General features: G+C 35.5%; 1 protein-coding gene across 18 annotated transcripts in view; it reads right to left on the bottom strand.

Annotated features, from left to right (window-relative positions):
• Window positions 1–24,608, bottom strand: part of TRIM33 (tripartite motif containing 33) — a 181,661-nt gene that overhangs the window by 40,631 nt on the left and 116,422 nt on the right. For 4 of the 18 annotated variants that reach the window (XR_009538828.1, XR_009538830.1, XR_009538827.1 and 1 more), the window contains exons 12-21: window positions 19,301–19,433; window positions 17,781–17,844; window positions 15,097–15,256; window positions 13,312–13,661; window positions 11,084–11,207; window positions 9,299–9,373; window positions 7,218–7,370; window positions 5,751–5,801; window positions 5,543–5,671; window positions 4,195–4,342 (exon numbers count right to left, since the gene is read on the bottom strand). Coding sequence is in view for 11 of the 18 variants with exons in the window: in XM_060139271.1 (XP_059995254.1) it covers window positions 4,213–4,342; window positions 5,463–5,671; window positions 5,751–5,801; window positions 7,218–7,370; window positions 9,299–9,373; window positions 11,084–11,207; window positions 13,312–13,661; window positions 15,097–15,256; window positions 17,781–17,844; window positions 19,301–19,433 (1,449 nt within the window). In the remaining 7 variants the exon portion in view is untranslated. Of the gene's footprint in view, window positions 1–3,635; window positions 5,672–5,750; window positions 5,802–7,217; window positions 7,371–9,298; window positions 9,374–11,083; window positions 11,208–13,311; window positions 13,662–15,096; window positions 15,257–17,780; window positions 17,845–19,300; window positions 19,434–24,608 lie in introns of those variants that run through there. The other 14 variants (XM_060139271.1, XM_060139273.1, XM_060139270.1 and 11 more) reach the window with 9 other exon arrangements.

The raw sequence follows: 24,608 nt of genomic DNA, 5'->3' as shown, positions 1-24,608 counted from the left end.
TAAAATCTCTAAAATTTGACTGCTATTTTCCATCTCCACTGCCAGACAGCTAGTTTACTGCTCACCTAGATTACTCAGAGCCTACAATTGTCTCTCCACTACCAATCTCCTCATAACTCATTCTTCATAATTAAAATGATCTTTCAAAAAGGCACACCTGATTATATCAACTCACCAAGTCCCATCGTGCTTAATCTTCTTCAGGGGCTCCTTGATGCCCTCAGTGAAAGCCCCAAACCCTTTAACATGACTTTCAAACCCCTCTGCTTGAAAAGGACCCTGCTCATTTCTCCAGCTTAGTATTTTACTACTCCAACTTACATTCTATTCCAGACTCTATTCCAGCCAAACTGAACTTTTCAGGTCCTGGAATACATAGATGTTCTCTTTCATTTTTAGGCTTCTGTATATTTATTCTTTTTTCCTTTTCTCTTTTACCTGGTCCTATCTTTTATGAGTGAGAGAGATTGCTTCCCTGACCAACAAAATTTGGGGTTAGATCCTTTCCTATGTGTTAATCCCTACCATAGCACTCATCATTCTCCAACAGAGTCTAAACACGTGAGGGAAGGGACTGTATTTTATCTTGTTCATGACAATATCTCCAGTGCCCTGCACAGAGTATAAATTTTAAAAATAAATTTAAATGATTAAGTCTCAACTCAAAGAGGAAGAAAAAAAAAGAAATTCATTTGAAAAATTTTTCAATTTTCTAATTTAATAGAAATAACCAAAACAATGTGGCTTTCAAACAAAGCTTTAAACTAATCTAATACAACTTCTACAACACATTCCAGAGCATTATAACAAGAAATATTTACAGGTAGCTAATGTATTAAATAACCATGAAAAGAAAATCTTGCTTTTATTACACACCAGCAAAAAACACAGGAACGGAACAATTAGAAACTGCAACCTTGTTTAAAAAAATTAAATATGATGATTTAGAGAATACAATACCACAGAAACAGCACTTTTTCTTTCAGAATCATATTGACGGGTAGTTAACTATGTGCAAAAATAATAGTAATTGTAATATTAGTAATAATAATAATGAGGGGAGAAGAGTTGAAATACTGGAAGCAAGGAACTAGTAAGGATGTGAATTTAACCCTTTCGTGTGTAGGTATGTCTACATAGAAAATCAACAGGCTTTCAGATTGCACAAATCTTTTTGTTATAGGCTTATATACATGTTTCACTGTGATTTAAAACATAGTTAATACCTACATTTTTCAGACCAGGAGCAGACATGCATTTCGTTCTTAAGATTGAAATTTAGGCCACACTTGAAAGGGAGTACTGCAGTGGCACTTACAAAATCATTTCAGTGCCTTCCCACATACAAATTTGGTGAATTTAAAAGAACAGTATTTTTAATTTTAAAGATCACTTGCTTTCTAGAAAAGGGCTAAACTTAATTTTGTACATTTTGTAGTTTGATCATAACAAATATATCCAAATTGACTTATTTTCAAAGATAATTTTGTTTCTCAGATACAATAAAAAATATATAAAAGACCACGAAGGCAAACACAAGGAACTAAATGGAAGAAATGCTATACATGCATTTTGACCAAATAAAACAAACCATTATATCCAAGAGTACATGTTGAAATCTGAAAGGTCTATGTAAACTGTGGCATATAAATTTTTTTCTTAAAAAAGTACCTTCAATTCTTTTACTCAAATGCCTACTTTTAAAAAAATATGCAACTTTCCCCAATTTTTAAAATAAAATGCCACAATATATTGTCATTAGCTCCAGCATACATTTAATTCCTTAATTTTTAAAAGATAGACTGGGTGATATGCATACAAACTTTCCTATAAAATCACCATCCAGGAGAGGATTATGACATGCTATTAGGCAACAGACTTAAAGCAGTGTTATTGCTTTATCAAGGAGGAGATAACTGTGAGAGAAATAAAACATCCAGGTCTGGTATATGATCAAGCTACAATACACTAAACCTTGGATCACCTCCAGCAGATTATTAATATAGATGGTATAAGAATTCATGGTATGAATTAAGAACTTGATTGTTTTAATTAGGGAAGTTGGGAAGGTTGGATTTTATAAAACTACTCACTGATCCAAAGTTAAGTATGCAAATAAGCAGTGCTGACCTCAAGAAATGAGATTTTTATACTTCATGTGTTGTATGTGAGTGAGCATGGGTAAAGGACTTTAAAAGGCCAAGAGAGAGGGGGCCACAGCATTTACTCCCATTTTGACTACTAAGAGACTGTTTAATAATGTATGGTAGGCCACAACCCAGGAGCATAGTCAGAAAACCTAAGTCTACTGGCTTATTAAAACTAATCACTAATAGTTACATGGCAGGATACCTGCTGAGGTAATTGGTAAATCTATAATTTGCACACCATAAACCTTTTGCTTGTATTTAAAAGCATTATTTCTTTGGATTAACTAAAAACCTCAAAGTGTTATAACAAAAAATTAGAATTAACTAACTTTAAAATTTATTTAAAATTCCCTTATATAAGAATAGAAGTCAGAAAGTACCTTGTTGATTCCAAAAAGAATAATTTCAACAGTGGATTCAATGCCTTAACCTTTCTCTGTGGTAATGATTTGATGTTTCAATATAGCGCATGACCTACAATTTAACCATACTTTGGAACACATACATACTTCACGTTGCAAAGCAATTCCTTCACTCAGTGCTACAAAAAGACAAATTTAAGCCAGAGGAACAGACTGAGGAACACTTTGTTCTTAGTGAAAATGAAAAATGAAGTGTGGTGAAAGTTTGCAAGCTTTTAAGGAAACATTTAACATCTACAAATCAAAAATACTGCCTTTTAACAAAGAATACAAATGTAAGGGAGTATCAAAACAAACACCTTCAGGGATCAATATTTGTCTTTTTAAAACATAAATGAGTAGGAAAACATGTAAGATATCTGAATACCAATTTAAATTTTTGTATTTTTTTACAGTCATATTAGTGCTGAACAAATCAGCTTAGAAACACAATGATAAATGTGCAAGAAAAAAGCTTTAATGAAATCTAAAGTGAATACCTTCACTTAAACGTGGTTTGTTGCTAGCTATATAATTTAATAGTAATTCCTCAGCCGTATGAACTACCTTCTGTTAAGAGAAATGAAGCCTGTTAAATGCTGGCAATAAGTAGCTTTTTAAGAACTAATCTTAAATTAAAAGAAAACAAAAACGCCATCTAACATGGAAATGTTTTGAATGAAACACATTACCTTTTAAGGCCCCAAATATCAAGAAATAAATATTTACTTAAAATTTTTGTTTCTGTCCCCGTTGGTAGAACCTATTATCTAAGACTCGTGAAAAGTATTCATATGAAGAGCAAGCATAAAATATTAGAACTCAGTGGCTTGGCAAAATGAAGTTATACTGTTACTCATCACTTTCCAAAAATGTGCCCTTCGGTAAGTCTCCTGATAAACTGAAATCATGAATGTTGTGGGAAAGAGGAAAATGCACACATAAAGGCATTTTAAAACAATTTTCTCCTTTTTATAAGAAACCTGTTCTTAAAGAACTTAAAATTTGAGTAAAATGATAAAAGTTTGGTATATGTTTTGAAGTTTAACTTATAAAGAAACTGAAAAAGAAGCTAAAAGAAAGCCACAGAATGAAGTCAGTAGCAATAATAAAACCAATATACCATCAGAAGGCTTGAATCATATTCATTTTTACCCCCACCACTTGTTAAGAAAAGAAAAACAACCCAAAGAAATTTGTATAATAACTTCTTTAGAGCACTTTATTTGATTCAATACGCACTAAAAAATATTTACCTCTTAGACAATTATGTCAAATAATTTTTTCTGAGTAGTCTACTGTCTGAACTGTTCAAGCTGAATTTTTAAAAAGGCAAATGATTTGCCACAAATCTGCTGATGTCTGAAAAATATCTAATGGAAAGTCTTCTATTTTGGTCACTTTACATTCTAACATGTCCATACAAAAGTAGGACTAAAATTTTTAACTCAACAAAAGAGAAGCCTGTACACAGCCTAGAACACGCATCTTGGATCTGAGCATCACAAATGAAGAGAAGAAAAATGAAACAGAGCCAAGGTGGTTTATCTGCCTCGGGTGCTAAAATCAGAGTAGTAAAGGTGGGTTTCCTCCAGTAACCATTCAAGTGGGGATTGATTGGCTCATTTTCAGGATATACTTACAGGTCTCTTCTACGTCCTTTAAGCCCCCAGTCCATGCAAATGTCCCACTTGGTGGACGGATGAGTACTCTAACCCCACCGGGTTTATTTCAATATTTTGATATTTTAATAATAAGCTGCTTCTGAAGATTTTCTGAGAAGTCTGTTCTCTATTAAAATAAGATAGAACCTCAAAATATGAATGTGAACATTAGAAATAGACAGCATATATTACAAATCCATTCTTGATAGGAACATTAGTAAGAATACATATTAGCTTAAAAAACAGGCTCAGCAAATGTTGCTGATCTGCCAGAAGTTTTAGTTCACTATTTACAAATAAGACAAAGTGAAATACAGAAAATTTTACACATTTGGTAGTTGACAGATTACTGTTTGCCAATAGTGGTCTATCAGAAAACTGATATGAAGGAAGACTGGATAAGAGCCAGCTGTCACCTTCGCAATCAAATTTTAAATGTACAGAAAACTAGATTAATTTTCAAACAAACATTCTACCTTTCACGGGAATAACTATGATCAGATGATTTGATTTGGAAGTGCAATTCTGTGGAAGTGTCTTCTGGAAATGACTACTGTAAATGATCTGCTACTGAAAGGTTACCATATTTATTTCAGTAGAACATTAAAGTTGATTAAATGATGATCAATGGTCATGTTTCCTAGGCTCTTAAGTATGAACAGAAAATAAACTATTGTTGAGTTCTTTAAACCAATATAAAACTAAGGCCCAACAGCATCAAAATGAGAGAAAATATAACAGCATGATGCAATGCACATCTGCACTGACATCAAAGTGGAATCTGAGCAACTTTGATTTTTAACTAGAAAATAAGCCAGTATGTATATGTGTGGAGGGGGAGGCATAAAAGTGGGTTTAATAATTGTGCACTCTACTCCAAAGAGACAATTTAACCAGTGACATGACCCTTAAGTACTTGAACACTCAGTATCTGCACCAATCAATACCAAGTGATCATCAACATCTGCCCATTCTAAAAATCAGAACCATTCTCTGTGGTAACAGAAATCTTCAAATCATTTTACTTTCGCTTTTGTTTTTACTTTTAAAGTTGCAAATAGAGTCCTTCCCCCCTTTCTTGACAAGAATGTGTTTTCTGTCCATTATTTCAATCTAATACTGTGTAAAAGCTATCAGCTTCTTCAAGGAGGTGCCCACTGTAGGCAGGATATTCCAGCAACACTTAAATAAAAGTTTTTCATTCTTTTCTTTTTTTAAACAATTGATTTAAGTTCATGTCATTTTACTTTATATGTACTGGTCTCTCATCTGACTTTAGGCGTTTTCTGCGGGGCTGTATAAAGTCTTCATCAGAGTCCTCAGTTACCTCACCATCATCCTCTTCCTGCTCAAACTCTGGCAAAGGTGCGAAGGTCCTGTCTGAGTAGATCTCTGTGAGTTTATCTTCAAAGTACAATGCAACTGCTTTCCCTGCCTGAGCTACTTCTGAATCAGCCTGCAAGCAAAAGATAGGAATATTCACCTATTGGTAATGCATATTCCTTCACCAAGTTTGCATGGTCTGAAAAGCTTACCTTCAAATTAATCTCTTGTGTTTCTGCATAAACTTGAACAACTTTCATCATCTAAAAAGGATACCAGAGTCAAAAAAAAAAAGGGAAATTATAATCCTTTCTAAAGTTATAAGACTGCATAGGATTGGCGACGAAAGTCAGCCATACTAGGAGGAACAAATTGCTATGACCAGATCAAGTGCTTTCTAAAATTATACAGAACATGGACCCCCTTTCTTAACAAAGCTATTACTAAAGCTACTGCAAAATTGTCTCAAATTCTGAATTAGTGAGGTCAACCTGAGTAGGAGTTGGTTTGAATACATCAATATATTTAAGAGAAAAATATTTGTGAAAAAAATGATATAAGAAATATATTTTAAAAACTGCCAAACTTTCAACAACCACTAAGTCAGAATTCTATCTGTATGGCAATTTGTTAATCATAATTTAGTTAACTATTATTAAAGCAGATAAAATGAGTCTTCTTCCTGGCAAATGTTAGCTATGGTTCATGAAAGTATACTTATTTGAAAATAATCTAACTGAATTAGAAAATAACACAAGAAACTTGGGACTGTATTAATTTACCTTCAAGTGAGTGAGGTTTTACTATATTCTCTGTGGCACATTGCTATAAAGGTGACCAGAACTTGTCACCTAATAAGAAAAAATTTTTTATTTTAAAAAGTCACCTAGATGCTTCCAGGGGAAACTATGAGTACACTTTAAATGATTCAATTTGATTTTTTAATAACATTCATATGGCACCCAAATTTTATCAGCAATAAAGATTTTAGTAGTAATCTTTTTGAAGATTTTGTGGAGTCTCATCCATTTTCTTCTCTTACAATAATGAAAATATTCCTGAACAATAAGAGACTTGAGCTTCCCAAAGATAACAAAAATTTCCTTGAAGGAGGTAAATATCTATCAGATTTCTTCTCAAGGTATGGATAGCTCATCTTTATTCTCAAAATAATACATAACCAAAGTTAATGAAAGTCACACTGAGATCAGATAACTCAAAATTATACACTCTGGGCTACTATTCAAGATGAGCCACGTGAGTTTATAGTTTTAAGGTTCTATATTTATATGGTCAATAACAAAATCTAAGGACACTGGTACAAATGCCTTTCCTAAATGTACCCCAAATGTAGGCTTGTCTGTAATCATTTCCCACAAAATATACTTAACTACAGACTATCTTCTATACTTAACTCTCAACATGTACAGAAAGGGATATCCAATAATATTCTTAATTTAATACATTATATTTAAGTATATACTTCAAATTATACACAGTAAACTTTCTTCTTTGGAGCTGTGGATGCAATCAAATTTTACTTTTGACAGAACTGAAGAATAAATTTTAGAAATCAACTCAGAAAAATCTCTTGGCAGGAAAAACAAAATCCAATAACCAAGTAAGCAAACAAACAAAAACTACTAATCCAAGACTCTATAGTTTGGAAGCTAACATACTTCATTAAACCTTTCACAGTTCTTGAAGATCAAACGAACATCAGCCACAAAGTCATCTGGGATTTGGTAGTGTTGGGAATGTTTTTTCTGAAGCTTCTTTTTCACGGTGGATAAATCCATAGGTTTCTTTATAATTTTATAGTAGTTTGGTATCTAAAGAAACAAATAAGGATAGATAAGGATTCTCAAAAAATGCCGAAGTGTTTAATTTGAAAATGCAAAGCATATTAATTTTAGAGAAAAACATGTGTTGATCGAGCCAGCTGCATGCAAATTTTGAGTCTAATGAATTGTACTTTAAATCTTCTGTCACATGCACATCATGAAAATCAAATCATATTCAGAATATGTGGCAGTGTCCACGGTTAGTGAAGGACCCAAAGTTCTATCTTTAATAAGAAAATTTGGGAAAAAAGCAATCAGCAAGGGTAGCCAACCACTAGTGTTAAGGACAAATCTAGCCCATCAGAATTGTATGACTCCTGTTTTTTTTTAAAAAGGGAAAAAGATTACAAAATGTATTGTTATTATTAGAATAGGGTATCTTTTAGAGGATAAAACCTTGTATCACAGAGAACTCTGGACATAGCAATAGAGGGGAAAAGACTGTAGTAACACAAGATAAATTTTTATTAATCATTTAGGATTATACTTGGGAGTTCTGGCTGCAACTCTTGGCCAAAAATTTGTATCCTTGCAAAATAACTGAACATGGAGAAACTATTTAAATAGTTCATGAAAAGAAAACACTGGAAAGTAATCTTCTACTGTAAAGTCCCTAAACTTGAAGAACAGACAGACTTCCTGGTATCAGATGATTACTATCTGAACAAAACATCTTCCTTGTATCTAGACCTTTTGTACTTTAAAATCCATTCCGGAGCCTACCCAGTAAACAAATTACTATTCAATCCTCTGTAACAGGCCTGGTATCCAATATTATCTTAATTCAACAACTGACGGCAAGTAAATATATGTTGCATATTCTTATACCATTTATAAGGCACTGAGCATCCCTGATATTCCTTTTACTATGGAATTTTAGAGCCTTTACTCCTTACAAAAATCTCCTGTAAGATAAACAAAGGGCACTGGCTTGCAAATTTTCCCACAGTCTTCTCTTAATCTTGAATGTTCATAAAAGAGGGCTTATGAAGCAGAACCAGTGTGCAAGGTTCAACTTTACACTTTTGTTCAAATTAGTACTTAGATAGAGTTATTTTCTCCCTAAGATACAGATCCTAGAATCAATCATAGAACTGGAACCTTAGAAATAATTTAGTTCAATATTCCCACTGTACAGCTAAAAAAGTAGAGGCAGGGCTTCCCTGGTGGCGCAGTGGTTGAGAGTCCGCCTGCCGATGCAGGGGACACGGATTCGTGCCCCAGTCCGGGAAGATCCCACATGCCGCAGAGCGGCTGGGCCTGTGAGCCATGGCCACTAAGCCTGCACGTCCAGAGCCTGTGCTCCGCAACGGGAGAGGCCACAACAGTGAGGGGCCCGCGTACCACAAAAAAAAAAAAAAAAAAAAAAAGTAGAGGCAGAAAATTATGTAATTTCCCCAGTTATAAGGCTGGTTAACGGCAGAACTAGGAAAAGTTAAGTCTTCTGATTCCTAGTTCAAGACTCTTTCCATTATACCTGTACCTGTATCCTTTATGTCCATTTTAAAAGTAACAGCTTATGGAAAAACCCAAACGAACTTTTTGGCCAACCCAATAAAAGAAGTGGAAATTAAATTCATTAAGTTTTTATCACAGCAACGGTCTTTAAAAACAAACTGCAATTTTAACAAGTGAATCTCATAGCCATTTAGCCCTAATAACATCACAAGTACTTCTTATTACTCAGAAATTTTATCAGGTACTATGCTAACATATTTTACACAGGTTATTGTACAGAAGAATCCTTGAAATAACCCAATGAGGGAAGAAACAGTATTAGAAAAGAGAATTTGAGCACCTTGGTTGAGATTATTCAAGCCTGAGTTTTACCATTAGCAGTCTAAGGCCAGAGCCCATACCCTTAAGTATTATACTAAAACTTCTTCAACAGGAAGGTACTAAGGTAAACAACTCACCGAAGCAGGAACTGGCTCCTGGAATTCAATACTTAATTCATGGCAATAGAGGTAAAGCAGAAGACGTTCACACTTCTGGCCCAAGAAAAGAAAGGAAAACCCATGAAATGTTTTCCCTCTAAAAAGATATTCTTAAGAATAAGAACTTTATCAGTACAAAGCATTATTACAACAAACTGAAGATAAGCCTCCTACATACTAGCTATCCAACTAAATATACACCCAAAGAAAACTACCTTGTTTTCTATTTAGGTTTGAGACTATGACTATCTTCTGTCCTACTTTAAATGAACTTATCAAAGACAGAGTGCCTTTGTTCTCATCTGATAACTCAGGTAATTTATCTACTATTACCTCTTAACTATTTATACAAATAGAAAGGAGTCATTAAAGCAACATACAGCATTTTGTACAACAATTTATGATTGTTGCTACTCATTTTAATTCCCTGAGGCAGGCAAGATACATGCTATTCCCTTTCTTGAAAGGATTCTGCTCAGGCTCAAAATTAAATAAAAACTGTCTGTGTCTTCTCAGTCCAATTCTAGAATTTCATTATACAATCAGAAGTAAATTGATATGCATTTTACATTTATAGTGTTTATATGCTTAAACTTTTTAATATCCGTTTGTATATTCTAAACACATACCTTCTCCTCAAAGATAGTGGAAGATGGATTTTGCAAGTTTATACATTAGATCAAAGCCAAACGTAACTGTAATGACCACAGAAGTACGTGAAAGATATTTTGTCTTTGGAGATCAGACTATAGACCAGATCAAAAGAAATCTGAGTGAAATGATGAGAGGATTTTGGATTTCATTCTTAATATGATGGGACGCTATTAGAAGATTTTAAGCAAGGAAGTGATAAACTTGATTACATATTTAAAAAAGAACACTATGTACTGCATAGAAAATGGACTGTAAGGGGGCAAGAGTAGAATCAGGGAGTTCAGCAAAGAGATATTACAATAGTGCAGATGAAAAACTATGATGTCTGTCTCAGAAGGTAATGGTTGGGGGAAGTGAGAAAATGGTATTATAGTCATTCCTGATTCTTCTAACAGATTGCTGGCTTGAGCAACAGAGATGACCGGTGGTACCATTTGATGATGGGAATTACTGAGAGAAGGATGCAGTTTTTTATGTCGTTATTTTCTTGCTTTTGCTTTTTAAAAATAAATAAATAAATAAATATGTTTATTTATTTATTTATTTTTGTCCGCATTGGGTTTTTGTTACTGTGCGGGGGCTTTCTCTAGTTGTGGCGAGCAGGGGCTACTCTTTGCTGCGGTGCACAGGCTTCTCATTGGGGTGGCATGTCTTTGTTGCAGAGCAAGGGCTCTAGGCACATGGACTTCAGTAGTTGTCGCTCTCAGGCTCTAGAGTGCAGGTTCAGTAGTTGTGGCACACAGGCTTAGTTGCTCCACAGCATGTGGGATCTTCCCGGACCAGGGCTTCAACCCGTGTCCCCTGCACTGGCAGGTGGATTCTTAACCACTGCACCACCAGGGAAGTCCCCTGCTTTTGCTTTTTGAAGGAGAGGATTAGAAATCAAGATTTTCGCTGGGAAATGTTAAGTATGAGGAAGCTAGATCTAAGAGCCTAGAGCTGAGGGCTACAGACAAAGATTTCAGAAATTATGAACATACTATCAGATAATGAGATTAAAAAATGGAAATTTATCAGGTTATATGTATATTACACTGAAGAAAAAAAAAAAGATGTATAGCCACACAACTACAGAATCCCTAATAATAAATCAATTTATCTGACACTTACCCTTTGGTCCACGGGGCTTAACCCCTGTGCAGTTTTCCCCTTCTTACTATGTTGCAAATTATCACAATCATATTCAACTTCTGGTTTCCCTATATCTCTGCAAAATGTGCATATCCAGTCCCCACTAAAGAAGGAAATAGGCAATTAGTCCATGTAATTATAACAAAACCCACTCTAAGGAAGCTAGTTCCCTAGAGGAAGTCTCCAGTTTCTTTGTTTTCTTTCCTTTCCAGTTTTTGTGGAAAAGAGAGGTACTATTTTTGCCACATCTCATAAGTGAAGTTATGTGATAAAAGCTTCCCCAAATGTTTCCATTCTTCAACTGATTACCTTCTGGAAAGCAATATAACCCCACTATCTCTATTCAAAAGGGGTCTGTCTCTTCATAGCACAAAGCTGATGATCAGCACTTGCAGCATAAGACCAATTCTCAATACCCCAGTATGACCATGACAGTGACCTCATATGCATGAAGAAGAAAGGAGTACACGATACAGTCCCTCGGGTATCTCGTACTGTTTTGGCATGTATTAAAGATGCCAAAAATATAACAATTACTTTTTCATGGCCAGTCTTTTAAATCTGCTCAGTCAATAGTTTTTTGTATCAGGATTTCTATCAAACCATAAACTCCAATTTGATTACTTCAAATGCATTCTCCCCTTTCTCTTCCTCATCATATATATATTCTAAGTCTAGGGATTATACTAAAACTGTGTCAACAGTTTCAATTCCTTCCAAAGCATCTGCCTTTGAGAGAAAGCTTTCAGTGGCAAAATTCTAACGTTCCAGCAGATGTTACTATCCAACGGAAACAAAAATATGAAAAGCCTTAATTTTAAGACCAAAATGCCAATGTTTTTTTCTAAAAGAGTAAAGAAAAAGAAGGTCCTTAATACGTCTGTGGCAAAGGACTACACCTTCTAAGATTTAGGTAAGAATTACAATGCTTCAGAAAAATATTCTGGCACTGTTCATATATCCACTACTTTTCTAATACTAAAGGCTGAATTTTTCAGAAAGGGTAGCATTAATCAACTAAAATCATTACTTCTCAGGAATCTGAGAAAAAATGTGAATCTTTCAACTATAGGCAGAAAGAAGCTGGGTTTTCCCAAGGACACTGGTTTACTTTCACTTAAAAAACCAGGGGGTTAGGGTAGGGGAAGAAGGAAGGCTTAAAGAAATAAGTATGATTCTACTATTTTAAGGTCTCTGAAATCAATTGGAGACGAAATACCACGAACATAATAAATATGTTAAATGGAAGGGAACAAAAATAGCTCTTCTAATCCAAACTCTACTACTCGTAGATGCAGAAACTAATCCCTGAAAATCAGTGAACCGTCCAAGCTAATTAAGTTAGTTCACTACAGAATTACAACCAGACTACAGGTATCGTAACCCAGCCCAGCACATTTGTTCTGCTGTATTGGCTGGAATCATCAGCTTGCACTGGATGTTCATCAATGAATGTTTTAATGCTTGAAATCAGACTTAGCCGCCAAGGGGGTCATATAGTCTGAGGACAATGCTCATATGTTGCCCCAATCTTTATCTTTACCGTACCATCTTCTCTTCTAAATAACGAATTCAGTAACTGTCCGTTCCAAAGTTAATGACTAAAAGACATTCCAAATAGGAAAAGTTGAGAAAGCTGAGAAATCTGCACACTGTGCTTCAGGTAGGCACTACCAACTAACAGCTTCCAGTGGTCAAGATGAAGCTATTCCTCAAAAAATTCAAGACATTAAAGGTATTTTTACAAAGTACTTGTTTTTTTTCCTTTAAAGTGCCTTTCAAGAGCTTTCAAACATTAGAAAAGTAAGTTTTTGGTAAGATCCAATAGAGTTGCCTCAAACTGAATACTATTCATAAATAAAGCCATTATTATAGACCCTATTAAAATTGATGGCAATAGATTAAAAAATTATCTTCAAGAGGAAATCAACTAAGTTTCTCAATACCCTAGTCTCTTGCACCTCATAATTTACAGGTTTATCTAATTTGCTTATATTAAGTATAAATGGAAGGCCAAGAAATAGTCTATTTTTTTTTAACATTAATGCACAACTTAGATCTTGGACATTTCTTCATTCAGCTGTTAATTTCTCTAGAAGGTAATGGAGTAATAGGCAGTCATTAAGAAGGCTATCTGCCCTGAATAATTTTGTTACTTCTTTAGCTTATAAAAATAAACAACAAAAAATCAGTTATTTCACTTGTACCTTGGAAAGCTAAGAAGTGTTGGAACATGACAAGTTAGATGAAAGACCTTTGGACATTTTTCACAGCACAAGAGATCCCCTCCATTTTGGCAGACGGCACACCAATCTTCATTTGGGTCATCATCTTTGCTGCTGCCATCTCCTCCAATCCTTGCCGACCTGTGCATGAGACTTCGAACTGGGGACTTTCCATTAACAAGGCTGTTGAGCCCTGACTGTTTGCAGCTTTCATTCACATCTGTAGGTTCAGTTTTCACGTGGTTTTCCAGGCCTGCTAATGCGTCCAACTCACTCTCTAGATGCAGGCTAGTTGAAAGAGGTGGTGTCAGGCTACTCTCAGGACTGCTCAACTAAAACAAAGCAAGCACAAATTCTTGAAGAAACATTTAATCCATACTGTTCGTAGTGTGTGCGTGCATGCATGTGTGTCTCTGTGTGTTTAAAGTTTTGTCAACATGTATATACAACATGATATACTGACATAACTTAAAATTATTTTGGAATTTACTATTATTTATTATAAAATTATTTGAAATCATATTAGTAACATAAAAGAATGAAAATAACCCCGAAGTTATTCAGGCATGTTAATGTATGATTTTAGGGAACAGTCTCTGTAATATTGGTTCACTTGGATAATAAAGGAATTAATTAAACTGTTAAGCACATTGATTGGGAAGTGAGCATAGGGTTATACTTTTCCTGTAGAGAGCTGACTATGATACACTATTTTTCACTCAACAATCTGTCTCATAGCTTTTTCTTCCACTTTATATTGGCTTTTTTAACCATTTCTTTTAATTGAAGTATAGTTAATTCACAATGTTGTTAGTTACAGGTGTACAGCAAATTGATTCAGTTATATATATATGTGTGTATATATACGTGTGTATATATACACACACACAGACACACACTTTTTTTTCAGATTCTTTTCCATTATAGCTTATTACAAGATATTGAATATAGTTCATTGTACTACACAGTAGGTCCTTATTGTCACATAGCTTTTGAAAAGCATTTTGAAATATTCTTCTGCCCACTTATCATTCTACTAATATAGGAAGATTGTGACAATGTAAAATCTTTCACCACCATTTTGCACTGTTTTTTGGGGGTACTTTCCAAACCAAGTTCTGAGTGAAGAGATAACAGTACTCTCTAAATCTACATAGTTGAAATTTCTATGCGCCAACCATGTAGAAAATGAGACATAAGTGTAGGTAGGAAGAAAAAACCAAGATCAAAATTTCTAAATAAGGAGGGACTTGGGCCTTCCTTCATTCTATACTATAAATTTTATAAAATGTTCTAGCTGAGGAATTCTAAAATGGTTAATAATTCATAAGCCAAAGGCAATCTTCTCATCACAAAACTCTGTGAGCATTAAACTTCTTTCATGTCAGCGGTCGTAATCCTGAGCTCACCGGTCCAGGGAAAATAGCCAAGGATTTTTGCAGCTTGAGACTGAATGTGACTATTGAAATTATTAATAAATTTAGAACAAGCTAGAACCCAATTTAGAATCATGGCAAAAATAATGACCGATTACAAACTAAAAGTTGAAATGAGTCCTTAATACAAGTAAGTCTTTTCTCATCAATTACAGTTGACACTTAGATGAAAAAAATAATTAGAAAAAGAGATATCTGGGTTATACCACGTATAAAAATTCAAAAATGAATACAGGTCCACAGGACCACTAACCAGACTAATACATGCAGAGATGGAAGAATCAGTGAAGTGACCTCCTTAAATTCCTGACAGATTCCACTGGGAACTTACCATGCAGGCACTCCTCCTGCCATCCTCTGTCTTTTCCTGTTTCACAGCTCCTGAAAAGCTACATATTTCATCTTCAGTGCCAGGTTCTTGCTTGACCTTCACTTGATCAGACTTGAAACTAAGACTTGTCTTCTCTGCAGTTCTTCCTGACGACCCACAGCTAACAAAAACAACAAATAAAGGTCACATATGTTTGACTGTATGGTGTACATAAAAACAATTATATGAAAAGCTTGTTAAGTTTATGAAATGTTCATTAAACTGAAAACAATTTATTAACTTTATAGCAGATAAGGATACTTCATAATGCAATTAAAAGGAGTGTATTATAAACTTGGCTTCAAATTTTTAAAAAACGTAGGTCAAACTTTCAGAAGACCTGAAAAATACATTTTATGGTCTGAGGCACTTATACTACATCATTTAAGGAATCTAGTAAACAATCATTTGTCTAGGCTATTAGTATAGTGATTGCTTCTCTCTCTATATATAATATAAGACGTTTAAATTCTTCTCTACCCCCAAACATCTGAAGGAAACCTCAATAACAGTGGTTCATGAAGTGTCCTCAAAGGAATCACTGTTTCAGCTTTTGAGTCCTTATCTGAATTAATGGGATAATAGCCTAAGAGGACAGGTACATGACTAATTGGTTCTATCTAGTCCACAAAGCAAAACCACTGGCAAGAGAAGTGAATAACTAAGACTGTATTACTGTCGAAAATGAAAACCTTTTTCACTCAATTTGTACTTTTCTTTAAAACTACTGATTATTGAAAGTATAATTTAAAAGCCAAGCAAGTATATAATATAGAACCAAATGCATACACACATATATATACAAATACAGAACATTCATATATCTGAAATAAAATCTTTCTTACATTGCACTAAATTATTCAAACTAAAGAATAAAAATCAGTCGACATTTATTACATTTACCTTTAACACACACACACACTCTTTCCACACTACCATTTCATTTTCTTAACTCTTTTATTTTTTTAAATCATTTATTTAATTTATTTTTGGCTTCCTTGAGTGTTAGCTGCGGTACACGGGATCTTTCGTTGTGGCGAGCAGGCTCTTCGTTGCAGTGCACGGGCTTCTCCCTAGTTGGGGCGCACAGGCTTCAGGACACATGGGCTCCGTAGTTTGCAGCACACAGGCTCTCTAGTTGAAGCACACGAACTCAGTAGTTGCGGCACGCAGGCTTAGTTGCCCCACGGCATGTGGGATCTTAGTTCCCTGACCAGGGATCAAACCCGCGTCCCCTGCATTGTAAGGCAGATTCTTTACCACTGGACCACCAGGGAAGTCCCCCACACTACCATTTCTTAGCTCTCTGTCCACCAAAAAGGCATAAGAAACCATGAACAATTCAGTAGCAGTGAGTGCCCCTAGTACCCAGAAGATTGTCTTGAAGCACCATTTCCCCACTAACATGACCAGGATTTCCTAGAGAAATTTCTGATTTCAGGCCTGAGGCAAGAAATGTACAAGATGAACCAGGAACATCAGGACAGGAAACAAGAATGCTTTCAACAACTACTGGGGTTATAGCAAAAGAACTATGAAGCCAACTTGGAAAAGTTCTGATAGGACAAATATGGAACAATTTAAGCATCAATAAAAATAACAATTATAATTTTAGAACATATAAAATATGTTTAAATATATAAGCCCATAAAGTTAATAACATTCATTGGTCACTGTTGGAGGGAGCTGGGAACCAACTCATTATTATAAAAATAGGTAAATAAAGAGAAAGAATCAATTTATTCTGCCATTCCCATAATCAAATAGCTGATGGCAGAAAATTTCTCTTTACAGAAGTATTCTAAACTAACATACAAAGAAGGTATGATACAATAATTAAAATATTTTTAAACTAGTAAAAAAAAAAAAAAAAGAGCTAAGGCAATGATCATTAATGGGTGCTATCACAAAAGAATCAACAAAAGCGACCAGACATTTTGTGACCCTGAAAGAAGTACACATCACCACAATGAAGTATTCTCCCTACCTCTTTCCCTCAAATCAAACCTGAATCTAATCAAACCTCCTGACCTAAATACCAATATAGAGAAAAAAACAGAAGGTAGTGTATTTAAATGACAAGATGGGGAAATGAGGAAAACTCTGTAAGACAAACAATACATTTCTTCAACAAATACACTGAGTTCGACCTTGACATATGGGTTGATGGCAATGTATAGCGCCTATCTGAATCTGAGTCAAAGAAACAATTTAAAAAAAAAAAGCATTTATGAGAAAAACTGGGAAATCTGAACATTAACTAGAGCTCTACTGATGTTAGAGTTAGCTAGTAAATTTTTTTTTTAGGTGTGATAATGGTTCCATAGTTATAATACTTTTAAATCCTTAAAGTGATACATACTTAAAAGAGTATATATATACACTGAAGTGATACATATAGTGATATATACTGAAACAACCACAAGTAAAATGATAAAATGTCTGAGATTTATCTCAAAATAATTTAGAACGGGGGGAATGGGTAGGAGTATAGAAGAAATAAGACTGGTCATAACTTGATCATTGTTGAAGATGGGTGAAAAGTTTACGGGAGTTCATTATAATAGTCTACTTTTTAGAATACGTATTTGAAATTTTTCTTGATAAAAAGAAAAAATAAAGTTATTAATAATGTAAATACTCACCTGCCTCGACTACCAGTACTAGAAGTACTAGGGGGTCTCACAGGTGTGTGAGAATTGGATAAACCTGAAAAATAATAAGTCAAAATGAATAACTATGCAGGTAAGAAAATTCAGAATTCTACCTACTAATTACAGAATTCAAGTATCATTATAAGGCAATTCAGCAATTCTTGGAAATCAGCCCTTGTCTTAGTCTCAAAGTCAAGGATTTCATGTGTTATTGTTGGCAGCTATCAATCAGTTTCTCTCAGCTGAGCCCAGATACCATTCTCAGAATCCTCTCAGAGCACCACTATTCAATCAATGGAAACTACCGTATCAAGAGAAAGCTATTTGCTGCCCCACGCATTTGGTAAATATCCTACCTAGATTCCTATTAATTATTCTTCCTTTTAAAAGTCCTGGAATACTTATATTAAACCTCAAAAATAATATGATGCAAAAAATGTATTAATGATACATCTCATGAAAAATCCACATTTAGAGCTGAACTACTCTTACTGTAGAAATAATGAGGTGGTATGTTTCAGTAAGAAACCATGACTATATCCCATAACCACTTCTGCACTGTCAATCTATTTGGAGATGCTTTAATCACTCATTCATGTAATAGCGTTAATAAAACTGGGATTTTGGAAGAGATCTATAGCTCAGGACCTGATTAGTCACATTTTAATAGTTTCCAGTAAATTTTAAGTTTTTAACTGCAAATTGAAAGTTCACTTGCCCTTCCTCAATCCTTGCTTTTTAAACAAATTTTCAATTTTTTCATTATTTAACAAAGTGTTTTAAACTTGGATTTAAACCAAAGAATTCTTCAAATGACAACATGTATTGTAAAATAGAAGACACAGAAATTAAATTCATCTACAAATCCAGCAAAAAACATGAATATAACTGGGGGTTGAGGGAGGGGTACATTAGAGTTCTGAACAGTGTACACTACAGATATATATTATTATTTCAGTTCGCTGAAGCTTGTCCACAGTATTGAAAGAAAAATAATTAGATCAGGAAAAAAAAATGTTACTGCAATGGTTAAGTTTATGTCTCAACTTGGCTAGAATATGGTACTCAGTTGTTTGGCCAAACACCAATCCAGATGCTGCTGCAATGGTATTTTTTAGATGTCACTGACACGTAAATCAGTAGACTCTGAGTAAAACATAATGAGGGTGGGCCTCTAATTAGTTGAAGACCTTAAGAGAAAAGACTGAGGTCCCCAGAGCAAGAAGGAATTTTGCCTCGATTCAAGACTAGCACCAATTCTTCCCTTTGTCTCCACCCTGCTAACTGCCCTGCAGGTTTCAGACTTGCCAGCCCTAACAATCAAGTGGACCAATTAATTCCTTAACCTCTGTCACCTCTCTCTCTCTCTCTCTCTCTCTCTCTCTCTCTCTCTCTCCCCACACACCCCCCTCTCCTATTGGTGCTATTTCTCTGGAGAACCCTAATACATATACCGAGAGATACTTTTTTAAGGTGTTAAAGAAATGAGACGGTACCTCAGTTGACTTTACCTGATGATCCTGGAGATAGGGCAGAGGGTCCTGGGGAGGGATTCATGGTGCTTGTGGGCTGTGGGGGTAGGTGACTGCCTGAGATGTATCTACTTAGTAGATTATCTAAACTACTTGAACCAGCATCTTCCAACTAAAGAAAAAGAACAAAAAGATAAATTTGCTTTGATTAAAGCAGAGGAGAAGTTATTAATTTCATTAGTATAATCATTTATGCTCACAATTTACTAATAAGCAGATTACCTTATATCAAACTTGGCTTAATTGTTCCTTCCTTATGCTTCCTCGAGGACCCAAATAGTATATAGTTTATGTGAATATAGCTATAATTAATATGCTTCAATAAATGATTGGGAGCTCAAGACAAAACCCAATTAACACGCTAAATCCTTTGTGTTTTACTATGAAAATACCTCTGACACAGTCTTACATTTTTGCCTTTTTTCAAGGTTGATGCAGGATCCTGTTTTCAGCATCCTGCCCCTAGTATCAATATCCATGGTCCTGCCAGAATCATTCAACTAAACAGGTATCGAATAATGTCAGTACCTAACTTCAGTGCTTTGAAAAGTCTGTATACTCAACAGAAAGCCTTTAGCCTGGGATATAAGTTCCCTTATTACACACAAAAAAGCTGGCAGTCAACAGGAAAACTGAGCCCTTTTCGCACTTTATATGCAGAAGGTTAAAGCCAGAGGAGCTCGCACTGTGACTGCAAGCTGGTTCCCAATTTGAATATCAGTCCCCTGTTTTTAAACATCCCACCCACAATGAAGAACTGTGATGATGAAATGAGAAAATATTTATGTAAGAAATAGTAACAAACACTACTTAATTATGAAAATTACCTTAAGAAAAATATTACACTATTCCATATCAGAGATAGTTAAACTATTCTTACTTAACTGCTAATCTTCTTGCTTACTTTTACCCACACCTGCCTCTTTTAATCTTCTACTAGAGGCAAGATTACTTTTTAGGGAAATCTACTTCTCATTCAAAACAGAAAACTGCGGGACTTCCCGAGTGGTCCAATGGTTAAGAATCCGTCTTGCAATACAGAGGACGCCAGTTCGATACCTGGTTGGGGAACTAAGATCCCACATGGCGTGTGGCAACTAAGCCTGCTCACCGTGACTACAGAGCCCATGAGCTCTGGAGCCTGCATGCCACAACTAGAGAGCCTGCATGCCGCAACTACTGAGCCAGTGCACTCTGGAGCCCAAGCACCACAACTAGAGAGAAGTCCGCGAACCACAACGGAAGATCCCACATGCCCCAACTAAGACCCAATGCAGCCAAAAATTAAATAAATAAATATATATTTTTAAAAAAACAGAAAACTGAACATATACATTTACTTCTCACTCTCCTCTCAAAATCACACTGATTTTCAAGGCTATAAAACAGGAAAGAATGGCATCAAAGCAGAAACTTTGAAGAAAACTATAGATACAAACCAAGGTAGGACTGGATTGATATAAAAATGATCAGAATAAAGCAGCTCACAACACATTACAGGCAAGGGAGGACTCTCCTAAAGTAAATAGTTTTCATCAATATAAGTTGACCCTATCAGCAAAGTGGGTACAGAGGGAATGTACCTCAATATAATAAGGGCCATTTATGATAAGCCCACAGCTAACATGACACCTAACAGTGAAAAGCTGAAGAAGTGAAAGCTTCTCCTGTAAGATCAGGAACAAGACAAGGATGCCCACTCTCACCACTTTTATTCAACATAGTATTGGAAGTCCTAGCCAGAGAATTAGACAAGAAAAAGAAATAAAAGGAATCCAAATTGGAAAGAAAGAAATCAAACTGTCACTATTTGCAGATGACATGATATTATATATAGAAAATCCTAAAGACTCCACCAAAAAACTGTAAGAATAAATGAATTCAGTAAAGTTGCAAGACACAGAATCAATATATGAAAATCTACTGCATTTCTATATATTAATAATGAACTATCAGAAAGAGAAATTAAGAAAACAATCCCAGGAGAGTTCCCTGGTGGTCTAGTGGTTAGGATGCCAGGCTTTCACTACCAGGCCCAGGTTCAACCCCTGGTCAGGGAAATGAGATTCTGCAAGCCATGCGGTGTGGCCAAATAAAGTGCATCATACACACACACACACACACACACACACACACAGAAAAAGAGAAAGAAAAAAAGAAAACAATTCCATTTAAAATCATATGAAAAAGCATAAACCAGAAATAAATTTAACCAAGGAGGTCAAAGATATCTACACTGAAAACTGTAAAACACTGATAAAAGAAACTGAAGAAGATACATGTAAGGATACTCTGGGCTCATGGATTAGAAAAATTAATATTGTTAAAATGTCCACAATACCCAAAGCAATCTACAAATTCAATGCAATCCCTATCAAAATTCCAATGGCATTTTTCACAGAAATAGAACAATCCTACAATTTCTGTGGAACCACAAAAAAACCCAAATAGCCAAAGAAATCTTGAGAAAGAAGAAAGCTGGAAGCATCACAGGCCAGGATATCAAACTATATTACAAAGCTACAGTAATCAAAACAGTATGGTGTCAGCATAAAACCAGACATACAGATCAATGGAACAAAATAAAAAGGCCAGAAATAAACCTACACCTATATGGTCAGTTAATTTAAGACAAAGAAGCCAAGAATATACAAAGGGGAAAGGACAGTCTCTTCAATAAACAATATTGGACAGTTGGAAAACTGGACAGCCACATGCAAAAGAATGGAATCAGACTACTATCTTACACATACACAGAAATCAACTCAAAATGGATTAAAGAACTGAAATGTAAGACCTGAAACCATAAAACTTCTAGAAGAAAACATAGGCAGTAAGCTCCTGGACGCTGATCTTGGCAATCATCTTTTGGATCTGATTCCAAAAGCAAAAATAAACAAGTGGAACTACATCAAACTAAAGAGCTTTTGCACAGCAAAGGAAACCATCAACAAAATGAAACTTACTGAATGAGAGAAAACATTCACAAATCATATATCTGATAAAGGGTTAATATCCAAAATACATAAAGAACTCATACAACTCAATAGCAAAAAATCAAACAATTCAGGGACTTCCCTGGAGTCCAGCGGTTAAGACTCCATGCTTCCACTGCAGAGGGTGGGGATTCAACCCCTGGCTGGGGAACTAAGATCCTGCATGCTGCAAGGCACAGCCAAAAAAAACAAAAAACCCGCCAACAACCCAATTAAAAATTGGGCAGAGGGACTTCCCTGGTGGTCCAGTGGTAGAGAAACCACCTTCCACTGCAGGGGACGCAGGTTCGATCCCCGGTCGGGGAACTAAGATCCCACATGTTGCGGAGCAACTAAGCCCGCACAACACAACCACTGAGCTCATGCACCTCAACGAGAGACCGGGCACGCTGCAAACTACAGAGCCCTCGCACTCTGGACCCTGTGCATCACAAGCACAGAGCCCACGTGCCCTGGAGCCTGCAGGCCACAACTAGAGAGAGAAAACCCACAAGCCACAACTAGAGAGAAGCCCACACACCACAACAAAGAACCTGTGCCACAACGAAAGATCCCATGTGCCACAACTAAGACCCAACACAGCCAAAAAAAAAAAAAAAAAAAAAAAGGGCAGAGAATCTGAATAGACATTTTTCCAAAGAAGACATAGAGATGACCAGCAAAGGTGCACAACATCACTAATCATCAGGGAAATGAAAATCAAAACCACGACAAGCTATCACCTCACCCCAGTTAGAATGGCTATTAAAAAGACAAGGAAAAAAAAAAAAAAAAGACAAGAGATAACAAGTGTTGGTAAGGATGTAGAGAAAAAGGAACCTTGTGCACTGTAGTGGTAATGTAAATTGGTACATCCACTATGGAAAACAGTATAGAAATTTCTTAAAAAATTAAAAATAGAACTGTCATATGATCCAGCAATTCCACTCCTGGGTATTTATATGAAGGAAAAAAAAAAAGAAACAAAAACACTAATTTTAAAAAAATTTTTATTTATGTTTTTGGCTGCACTGCATGGCATGCAAGATCTTAGTTCCCAGACCAAAGATCAAACCCATGCCCCCTGCAGTGGAAGTACAGAGTCTTAACCACTGGACCGCCAGGGAAGTCCCCCAAAACACAAATTTGAAACATATATGCACCCCCATGTTCACTGCAACATTATTTATAATAACAAAGTTATGGAAGCAACCTAAGTGTCCATCAACAGATGAACAGATAAAGCTACAGCTGAATGAATAAAGAATATGTGCTATATCTATATACACAATGGAATATTAGCCATAAAAAAAAGGAAATCTTGTCATTTGTGACAATATGGACCTGAAGGCATTAAGCTAAGTGAGATAAGTCAGACAGAGAAAGACAAATACCATATGATCTCAGTTATATGTGGAATTTAAAAACAAACAAACAAACATAGAATCAAGCTTGTAAATACAGAGATAGATCTGTGGTTGCCAGAGTTGGTAGGTGGGTGAAATAGGTGAAAGGAATCGAAAGGTACAAACTTCTAGTTATAAAATAAATCATAAGGAGGTAATGTACAGCATGGTGACTATAATTAATACTCTACTGTATATCTGAAAGTTGTTAAGAGAGAAAAATCTTCAAAGCCCTCATCTCATACACACAAAATTTTTACACTATGTGTGGTGACTGATGTTAACTAGAATTATTGTGATAATCATTTTGCAATATATGCAAATATCAAATTACTGTGTTGAACAACTGAAATTAATATATGTTACATGTCAATTATACCTCAATTTAAAAAAAGGTAAATAGGCCTTCCGCAGAAAAGCCCTTTAAAAACCTCATCTCAAAGACATAAAAGGCTAAAGGTGAGAGTTCGCCGTGGGCTAGCCAGAGGGACGATTAAGAGATATTAGGAGTTGCGCCTGCTCAGTGGTCAGAGCTACTGGCCAAGGATCCACTTGTAAGCTGTAACTACAGGAAAATCCCTAGCTGCAGCTAGAGTTAACTAGAGGATTTGTGAAGAGGGGCAGTTCCTAACATGGGCCACAGATAAAATTTGCGCTATATCTCACCTAAACATAAAGGAGGAGAGGATGATTCAAAACACACATGAAAGTCGCAAGTTACCTACTTCTACTCCCACTCCCACTCCTTTTATACTCTCCCACCTGCGATTTATATCTCTGGCCAGAGAGACAACACTAAGGCTACAAGAGTGGAAAGATTAGGAAGAAGCAAACCGCCAAGTACATAAAAGGGCTTCCCTGATGCCACTACAGCACCAACATGGAAATGCTAGCTGATTTACCTCG

This window comes from Lagenorhynchus albirostris, chromosome 2 (assembly GCF_949774975.1).
Source record: "Lagenorhynchus albirostris chromosome 2, mLagAlb1.1, whole genome shotgun sequence".
Taxonomy (NCBI): Eukaryota; Metazoa; Chordata; class Mammalia; order Artiodactyla; family Delphinidae; genus Lagenorhynchus; species Lagenorhynchus albirostris.
This window is presented reverse-complemented; position numbering and strand designations above follow the sequence as displayed.